Raw genomic sequence first — 10,461 nt, 5'->3', positions numbered from 1 at the left:
TTTTGCCTGGGGTACAGGAAAACCTAGGTTCGCCTCTGATGTAGGCACTGGTAAGTGACATATGCATTGAGTAATACGATCATCACCTCACTGATTATGGCAGATCAGTTAAAAGATCTTGTATATTCTATCACACCTCAAACTGCTGCCCTAAGGGTGTGTGGACTCTGGTACAAAAATTCAGCTTGGGACTCCCTTGTACTCCTGACAAAAAGGCACCATAAATGCTATGTGACTATGCTGAGTATAGCCTAACATTAAAAAAAAACTAAAATTGTGTACTATACATTTTATTTTTCAATTTTTGTTAATGCTGCAGTTATAAAAATTACATAAACTGTAGCAAAAATGTGAGAAATTGAAAAAAAAATTAGCCCTATCCTAGCAAGAGAGGATAGGGGATAGATGTGAAATAGGATGGAAGCACCTGACAACTGAGTGGGATTTCTCACCTGTCTCTTTGTCCATAGCATTTTCATGAGTCCCTTCACGTAAATGTAATGTACTGTAAGGGCGTCACTGGCTTCATAGCCCTGTCAAAATTGAGACTGCTGCAGCCCCTTATAGTATGATACTGATTAAGCTCTCTCACATGGATATTTACCTGTTCCGGTGAGGTTTTGGTGTTTTTCACGCGAATAGTCTATAGCACAATTCTTGCAATAAAAAAATACCAGAACTCTTAATTTTATGCATGTAAAAAAAAACAACAAAAAAAATAAATGTAAATATCCACAATTCATTGAAGTAAAATACCAGGCAAGGTCTTTATTGCCCCACGCCAGTACCCATTTCACGACATTTAATGTGTAATTGACCAATAGGGTTAATGTACTGTGATTTCACATAAGTATGAGATTAAAAAAAACCTCAGCAATAGAAATTAGTAATTTTAGTAAAAATTATCTCTGCGTTACTACAGAATACAACCAAACGTTACATTAATAATATAAACGTCTCAATGCCACGGCTTAGGATGTCGCACTGCAGTGGAAGGTGGCATCTGCTTGGGTTTGCCAGTCTGTGGCAACGTTGGTATATAGGAGCTTTGTGCAGAGTTGGTGATCCTGGCTCCTGGATACCAGCGTTGATACAAATAGCGGCCTGGACTCTGGATCGGAGTCATGGATAATGGAGGAGTTACTGGAGGCAACAAAATCTGCACTGGCGTCAGCACAATCTTATCTCCTGGTTTTGGCCTGACGATGCTTGGTTGTCTTTCTAACATTATGGAGATGGCAGGTTGTCCGTTTGTAGTTCTCCCTGTTGAGCTGTTTGTAGGAATTGCTCCAAGCTTAGTTGGCTTTCTCATCAGAACACTGTTCTTTGGATCTTGTTGTATTCTTGGGCTGATCAGATTATTTTCCCTGTTCAGGAACTCGTTGATTTTTGTCTGAGTAACTGATGGGCCATGAATACTTTTCTGAGCTTTTACTTTTGACTTTTTCTTCTCTTTTTTTGATGATTTTGGAGCTTCAATACCATCAAGAAGTCCCTTAGAAGCAGCTCGAGCCAACACTTCTTTAGAAGAGACAGATTCTGTTGGGTCCTTCTAAGACAGATGCAAAAAAATAAAAAAAAAGTGTGATATCATGGTAATAAATCAGGACAAGGTTGGGTCATGCATAGAGACTGTTGCCTAAAATATTGAGATTATTTTCAATCCTTCTCTGGGAAGTAAATGTAATCTGGAATCTGAATCTTTTTTATTTTGTCTTTATCGTAGCTTTGTGAGGGCTTATTTTTTGCTTCACAAGTTGCAGTTTATATGGTAATGTTTGTGATGCCATACAATGTCATTTCTTTCCCCATTTTTCATTACGTTTGTGAAATCAAAACAAAATTTCATCACTAATTTTTTAGGGGTTTTGATTTCTCAATGTTCATTGCTTGGTTAAAATGACCTGGCCAAAATGGTTCTTCAGGTAAGTGCGATTATGCTCATATCAATCTAGTGGTTAAAAAAATCCATAAATTAAAATAAGTAAATAATTGATTTATGCAGCTAGTTTTTTCCAATAGAACTTTGAGTGCTTGATGTTTGCGTGGCAAGATGACGTTTTTATTTATTCAATTTGGGGAACATACAACATTTTGATCACTCGTATTGCATTCTCTTGGAGGGGTGAGGGGGTATGGTTAAATGGCAAAAACAGTTAATTTTATATTTTCATAGATTGTACTTTTACAGATGTGGTGATATCAAATATGTTTATCTGTTTATCTTTAAGAAAATATATATAATATATCTTTATTTTACAATTGGATAAAGGTGGGCGATTTATATATTCTTTTATATTTTTTATATGTATGATTTTTAAAACATTTTGTGCAGTAGTCTGCCGCAGCCAATAACATAAGACAGAGTAGCTCCAGAATTTAACATTTCCGGCCGGCGTCGGCTACTACTGACTCAGAACAGCTAATTGGGGTTCCGGTGTCGGACCCTGACTTATAAGACATTGATGACCTATCCCAAGGAGTGGAAACCTCTTTATTGACTTTCAACTGTGGCTCATGCAGTGGGATCATGAGGAATATTTCCTGCATATGATAACAATGTCCTCTAATAGTAAAAGCTTGTCTTCATGAAACAGCCCTTCAACTAATTCTGATTGACTCCTTGTCTTCACCTGAACAATTTCTGTTTTAAAGGAGTTATCCTGGACTTTTAATACTTGTGTAAAGTAGGCGATTGCCAACTAGCTGCCTGTTGTGCCCGGCCCGATCTCTGCCGGCTCAGAGCGGACACAGACTGCTCCTGTTGGAAATTCTGTGACTTCTGCTGAGGGCACTGTCAATCAACATGATGTCTTCAGTAAAGCCCCATAGACAAAGCAGACCAGAAGAAAAGATGCTGCTCTGTTGATAAGCAGTGAAATGAAGCAGGGGGATATCCGGTTGAGCAGCAGAGATCACCCCCGTGTAGACAGGACGTTCGTTAGCAACTACCTGATTGTTAGTTCTTAGCCCCATATGCCAAAATATCAAAAATCCTGGCTAACCCATTTAATAGCTTTTTTCATTTGAACAGCCCAGTTAATCACTATCCAGTGGCCATTATTGACCATTCCATATGCATTACCTCTCTTGTTAAGACTGCAAGAAAACAACCATTGGAAGTTTTTGATGGTTCCACTTTAAAAAAGTTCTCAGAGACCGATTCAACTTCTTTTGAAGAGCAAAGAGGTATAAGAGGGGTGCTGATCCTAAAATGTAATATAGATCATCAGTGGCTGAAATATAACATTCACGACACAGAAATGCAATAGAACAGAGAGCAAAACTTACTACACCAAGAGCCTAAGCAACCTTCAATCTGAAGCTGCACAATTCGAGGGGCGTCTCATGGAGGGGCGTCTCATACCTTAGTAGCAATAACCACCATGCATGGTACTAGTTGTTTACTTTCCCACCAACAACCATAAGCTTTACCCGTTTGTATGTCTTATCTGTGACGTTTTAATGCCTGCACACTTCTGTTGGGTTGCTCCAGTACATTAGTGAAGTTGTGGACTACACGGAATGGTTATACTTCTTTGACTACTGGGAATATTTATCCATATTGTCTAATCCTTACACAGAACAAACTAAAGCTGCATTTACACTGCAAGATAATCGTAAAAGAGCGTTTTTAACACTCGGTTCACTATTTTTTGCCATATAAACAAACGTCTTGTTCATTGGGTGAAATTATCTTTTGTGCCGCACAAAAGATCATCGTTCTCAGTGGTGCATTGTCTTGTGTAAACAGGGCTCACATTGCCAATTGGCAGCACATGGGCACTGAGCCATTTCTTACAGATCGCTCAGTGCGCATCGTTGACTTTGGTCTGCCTGTGTAAACAGGCAATTAAACAACTGTCAGTCAGGAAGAGGTTTGCCCAACGGGCTGTCGATAAAGTGCGCTAAAAAAAAAATGGCCAAAATTTTGGCACCACTTGTCGGACTTAGGCCATGCCCCTGTCAGCAAGGTCTTTTTGGACAAGGCATAGAAAAGGTGTAAAATATATCAAATATGGTTCAACTCATGAATGAGATTTTGAGGGCAATTGTGTCAAAAGTGTGCCACATATTTGCGTCATAAGTCAGAAGCATGTGAATATACAGAAGGACCCAAGAGACTACAACATCTCAATATGGGATGTTTCGAGTAATAACATGGTTGCTTGTATGAACATGAAGCGTTTAGGTGAAGCAGCAGCAATAAATGATAGGTCAGCTAATAAGTCATCTCCTCTCCTTTATGATTGCTGAGAATGATGGTGCCTTGCTGCTGAGTTATTGCAGCTTTTCCCTGCACAGAGGGTGGCAGGCACTATGCAGCAGAGCTTGATCCACGTGAATGAACCAGCTGCAGATACCTACAGCAGAGAGAATCACTATTCATATGGAATGGAAATGGGGGCTAAATCAGCACAGCATCCCATCAATTTTCAGAATTTGGGGGGGTCCCACAGGTGCGATTCCCATGATCATAAAGTGAGTACATATCCTAATGATATGATAAAACCTCATAAGATGGCAACACATTTTGAAGTACTCACACACATACTAACAACCATATTACGGCCCCATACAACCTAAACTGATTCATTATTGTTAGTGACATTATTATTGAATGATTATCCATACAAGAAAATCAATATTTCAGTGCTAACAGTGGCCACTAGAGCCGTCACAGTGGGATGACATTTCTGGTCTCTGTAGATCACTTGCCAGCTTTACTGTATAGACTGGGAGAAATGAGCAGACTACTCATTACCAGCACCAGGGAGCAGACAAGTCATAGGGAACCGGTCAAGGCAATTTACCCTTTTATCCTTTGTTATGCTTCAATCAAGCTCCTAATAATGAAATCTGTATTATGACTAACTGCAGTCGTTATAAAAAGTAAAGTTTAATCCAAGCTCGCGTGTACCTGGACTAGTACGGGAGTGCTGTAGTTTGCTGGTGTCACATCTACAGCGACATGATTGACAGACTATTGCGAGGAGGAGAAGAGGGACTTCTCTCTGCACCCGCCGTGGATGTGAAATCCGTGAACGGCAAAGAGGAGTAAGGACATTCTCGAATGACGCTGGCTACCAGGATTACACCATATTTTTACAAGCACTGCAGCATCATTAAGTGTCCATGTTGGACCTGCATTAATCAGATGCATGGGGAAATGTTATGATCATTACAGAACTGAGCAGTAGGGCACATGCCTGACTGCCGCTCCATTTATTACTTATGGAGCTGCCACCTAGTGCTGGACTCAGCATTTTCCGGTGACCCCATAGAGAGTGAATGGTTCGACAGTTGGGCATCAAACCATCAACTGGATTCTGTAACGACTATAAAAAAATGCCCCATGAGAAGTAACAATTTCCAAGGTCCCAGCAGGCAGACCCCCACCAACAGAATAGGTGATAACTTATTTTCGCCGTACAACCGAGTTAAGATCAAGAACATTCTGGTACACGAGGTAGCACAATGTCCACTATGTAAACCTACCTGTACGGCAGCTCTTTGGTTCCTTGCGGCTTGAACTGAATAGCTTGACTTATCACATTTTCATTTTCCTCTGGGTAAACTGAGCATGTGCAGTATACAATTGCCTGCACTTTACTGACTGAAATAAAAAGAAAGCAAAAGGAGAATGTCACGGGATTGCGGTGCAGGGCACATATCATCCTTAAAGCAAACTTGTCAGCAGGATTTTACAAACTAAACTACAGGCACTGTCAGGTTGGCAGTGTTAAATTGAGTAAAAGGATACCTGGGGCGGCCTGTGGACAGGTCTTTCCTTGCTTTTTCTGGCCTAGAGCAGGAAGATAAGTCTCTGCCTACAGTCCCGCCCGGAGCACGGGCATCTCATTACCTGAAAACTTCTAACACTGATTACACAAGAACCACAAGACAGATTTCTTCCAAAGTACATGGTAAAGGGAGGCTGTAAGCAGATTTCTTGTTATAAAACTAACAGCAGCACCTTGTAGTCACATAATACAACAGACCCTTTTTGCTAAAGATAGGGGAGCCATTAATGAGAAAAGTATCCAGAGAGCGGTCCTACACTAAAGTAGTCCTGACACCTCCTGTTTTGACAGAACTGGCTGATGTCACACTTTCCCCTGAAATCCTGTGCAACGGCGCTGTAAGCCCCTCATAGCACCACTTCGGGAATGAACTGAGCAAGAAGTGTATATTAGAGATGGGTATGACGATGCCAGGTAGGCATGACTGGTGCCATTAATCAGTACAATAGGGAGATTCCTTGCAGACGAAGACAGGGGAAGAGTCTTGAGGAGATCATTTGCATATTCCCAGTGCCTTCTGGGATAAGTGAAGAGTCTCCGCGAGCTCAACGATCACTGGGTTTTGGCCGTTGCAGCTGAAAAGAGGAAATCGGAAAACCAGGGGAAGAGTCTTGAGGAGATCATTTGCATATTCCCAGTGCCTTCTGGGATAAGTGAAGAGTCTCCGCGAGCTCAACGATCACTGGGTTTTGGCCGTTGCAGCTGAAAAGAGGAAACCGGAAAAACCGCGCGCCTATCGGCTCATCTTTCATCGTTTTTAAGAAATCTCAAGATGGAAGAGGCCAGGAGCCATTTGGTGAGCTGCATTTCTTGCTACATGTTCACAGATTTACCAGTGGAAAAGCCAAACTTCACATGCCACAAATGCAAGCTTGTGACCCTGTTGGAGGAAAAGTTGCAAAATCTCGAAGAGAGGTTAGCTACGTTGAAGATCATTAAGGAAGATGAAGAGTTCTTGGACAGAGCAGAATTATCTCTTCATGATACAGAAAGAGAAGAAATTCGAAGTGCACCTGAAGAAACAGAGGAATGGAGACATGTGACCCAGAGAAGCAGGAGGATCAGGAGGCAGTCAGCACCCATACTGCTCAGGAACCAGTACCAGGCTCTCACGCAGGAAAACGATGAAGAAATACATCAGGATAAGACTTTGCCAACAAACAGCAACCTTGTACACCTTCAGAGTCCTCCTGGATGGAGAAAGAAAAATGTTGTGAAGAAGAAACGGAGAGTGGTGGTCATGGGGGATTCCCTGTTGAGAGGAACAGAGGCCGCTATCTGCAGACCGGATATAACTTCAAGAGAAATGTGCTGTCTTCCAGGTGCAAAAATTAAAGATGTGTCTGACAGGATATCAGGACTCTTCAGACCTACAGATGACTACCCATTCCTGCTACTACATGTGGGAACAAATGACACCGCAAGAAACGACCTGGAAACCATCTGCAGAGACTTTGAAGACTTAGGCAAGAAAGTGAAAGAACTGGGAGCGCAGGTGGTCTTCTCTTCCATCCTCCCAGTGGATGGCCATGGAACAAGGAGGTGGAATAAGATTCTGCAGGTGAACAACTGGCTACGTCGATGGTGCCGTCAGCAACGATTTGGATTTCTGGATCACGGAGTGAACTACTTATACGATGGACTACTTGCTAGAGATGGGGTGCACCTTACGAAGACTGGAAAGCAGGTATTTGGAAGTCGCCTTGCTACACTTGTAAGGAGAGCTTTAAACTAGAACAACATGGGAAGGGAAGCAAAAGACCAGAAAAAGCCATACACCTGACAAATGCTATTGAGAACTCTGCTATTAGAAGTGGAAAGGAAGAACAAAGACGAAAGAATCTAATTAATAAAAATATTGGAGAAAGAGAAACCAATCACAAACTAAAATGTTTCTATACTAATGCACAAAGCATGGGCAACAAACAAGGAGAATTGGAACTACTAACACAGGAAAAGAAATATGATGTCATTGGAATCACTGAAACTTGGTGGGACAATACACATGATTGGAATACAAGACTAGAAGGATACAACTTATTTGCAAGAAACAGACTTGATAAACGAGGAGGGGGTGTCGCATTGTATGTTAGAAATGCGTATATCTGCACAGAGATTGAAGCTTCAGAGACTGGGAGTTCTGTGGAAACTGTTTGGGTAAGAATACAAGGACAGAACAATGGAAAGGACACCATTGTAGGCATTTACTACAGGCCGCCTGTGCAAGCTGAAGATATGGATGAACTCTTTATGCATCAAATGGCCAAGTTCTCCAAAAAATATGACATAGTTGTCATGGGAGATTTCAACTATCCAGACATTTGTTGGGAATCTCTCTCAGGCAAAACTAACAGGTCAAGGAAATTCTTATCCTCTCTTGCTGACAACTTTATCTTCCAAAAGGTAAAGGAGAAAACAAGGGGAACTGCTACCTTGGATCTAATCCTTATAAACAGGGAGGAAATGGTTGAGGAGGTAAAAGTGGCTGGGACCCTAGGAGGTAGCGACCATGCTATTTTAGAATTTTGGATAACTAGAGGCGGAAGACCTGTGAAGACTCAGACGTCAAGGTTAGATTTCAGAAAGGCAGATTTTAAGGGATTCAGAAAGAGAATTGGAGGGATCCAATGGCTGGATATCCTTAAAGACAAAAATGTCCAGGAAGGATGGGAAATCTTGAAAAATGAAATTCTCAAAGCACAGTTGTTAACAATTCCGAAAAGAGGGAAGAATAGGAAGCATTTAAGGAAACCAGGATGGATGAACACAGAACTTAAGCACATGCTAAAAAGGAAGAAAAAAATGTTTATAAAATGGAAAGAGGGAGGCATATCTAAAAAAGAATATAATGCTGTCTGCAGAACCTGCAGGGCACAAATCAGATTAGCTAAAGCTGAAAATGAATTGAGGCTTGCAAGAGATGTCAAAAGCAATAATAAAGGATTTTGGGGATATGTCAAAAGTAAAAGAAAAGTCAAAGATGCTATAGGATTTTTACAGGATGAAAATGATGAAATGGTAAGACAGGATGTTGAGAAGGCTGAACTTTTAAATTCCTATTTTGCATCTGTTTTCTCTCAGAAAGGAAATGTAACATCAACTGTTATTCACTGTCCTATTAAGGGAATAGAAGAATCCAGGATATCTATAAACAGAAAGATAGTGAGGAAACACTTAGCTAACCTAAATGAATTCAAGTCTCCAGGTCCAGATGAATTACACCCCAGAGTACTGAAGGAGATAGCAGAAGAAATTTTTTAACCCCTCTCCATAATCTTTGAAAATTCTTGGAGAACAGGAGAAGTGCCAGAAGACTGGAGAAGAGCAAATGTTGTTCCTATCTTCAAAAAGGGGAAGAAGGTGGACCCAGGCAACTATAGGCCGGTGAGTCTGACTTCTATACCAGGAAAGATCTTTGAACAAATTATTAAACAACATGTATGTCAATACCTGGATAAGAATGAAGTGATTAAACAGAGTCAGCATGGGTTTGTAGCTAATAAGTCATGTCAGACTAATTTAATTTCCTTCTATGACGGTATTACTGATTGGGTGGATCAAGGAAATGCTGTAGATATAGTATATCTTGACTTCAGCAAAGCATTTGACAAAGTCTCTCATACAATCCCTATTGAAAAAATGACTAAGTATGGAATGGACAAGGCAACTGTTAGGTGGATTCATAACTGGCTTAGTGATCGGACCCAAAGAGTGGTCGTAAATGGCTGCACATCCAGTTGGAAGAATGTCTCAAGTGGGGTACCACAGGGCTCTGTCCTGGGCCCTGTATTGTTCAACATCTTTATCAACGATTTAGATGAAGGAATTGAGGGTAAACTGATTAAATTTGCTGATGACACAAAGCTAGGAGGGATAGCTAATACTAAAGAAGAGAGAGAGAGGATTCATAAAGATTTAAATAAACTGGAGAAGTGGGCAGCAACTAACAGAATGGTTTTTAACAGGGAGAAATGCAAGGTACTACATCTGGGCAATAAAAATGAAAAAAGCATATATAGAATGGGAGGAATAGGGCTAAGTGACAGCACATGTGAAAAAGACTTGGGTATACTAATAGATCACAGACTGAATATGAGTCAACAGTGTGATGCAGCAGCAAAAAAGGCAAATGCAATTCTAGGATGTATTAACAGAAGCATACAGTCTAGATCACGTGAAGTAATTATTTCCCTCTACTCCTCTTTGGTCAGACCTCATCTGGAATATTGTGTCCAATTTTGGGCACCACATTTTAAAAAAGACATCAACAAACTGGAGCAAGTTCAGAAAAGAGCGACCAGAATGGTGACCGGTCTGCAAACCCTGTCTTATGAGGAAAGGTTGCAGGATTTGGGAATGTTTAGTTTGCAAAAGAGAAGACTGAGAGGAGACTTAATAGCTGTCTACAAATATCTAAAGGGCTGTCACATTGTAGAAGGATCAACTTTATTCTCATTTGCACAAGGAAAGACTAGAAGCAATGGGATGAAGCTGAATGGGAGGAGACACAGATTAGATATTAGAAAAAACTTTTTGACAGTTAGAGTGATCAATGAGTGGAACAGGCTGCCACGAGAAGTGGTGAGTTCTCCTTCAATGGAAGTCGTCAAACAGAGGCTGGACAGACATCTGACTGGGATGATTTAGCGAATCCTGC

At 40.9% G+C, this 10,461-nt stretch overlaps 1 protein-coding gene across 2 annotated transcripts in view; it reads right to left on the bottom strand.

The window, feature by feature from the left end:
- Window positions 1-742: 742 nt before the first annotated feature.
- Window positions 743-10,461, bottom strand: part of NSUN7 (NOP2/Sun RNA methyltransferase family member 7) — a 101,131-nt gene continuing 91,412 nt past the window's right edge. The window contains exons 10-12 of one of the 2 annotated variants that reach the window (XM_073561127.1): window positions 5,500-5,617; window positions 3,086-3,209; window positions 743-1,549 (exon numbers count right to left, since the gene is read on the bottom strand). In XM_073561127.1, the coding sequence (XP_073417228.1) occupies window positions 959-1,549; window positions 3,086-3,209; window positions 5,500-5,617 (833 nt within the window). In that variant the 3' untranslated portion in view covers window positions 743-958. Of the gene's footprint in view, window positions 1,553-3,085; window positions 3,210-5,499; window positions 5,618-10,461 lie in introns of both variants that reach the window. The other variant, XM_073561126.1, reaches the window with a different exon arrangement.

This window comes from Dendrobates tinctorius, unplaced genomic scaffold, assembly GCF_039654945.1.
Source record: "Dendrobates tinctorius isolate UK_male_01 unplaced genomic scaffold, ASM3965494v1 ptg000314l, whole genome shotgun sequence".
Classification (NCBI taxonomy): domain Eukaryota; kingdom Metazoa; phylum Chordata; class Amphibia; order Anura; family Dendrobatidae; genus Dendrobates; species Dendrobates tinctorius.
The sequence above is the reverse complement of the archived record's forward strand: the minus strand, read 5'-3'. Positions and strand labels throughout refer to the sequence as shown.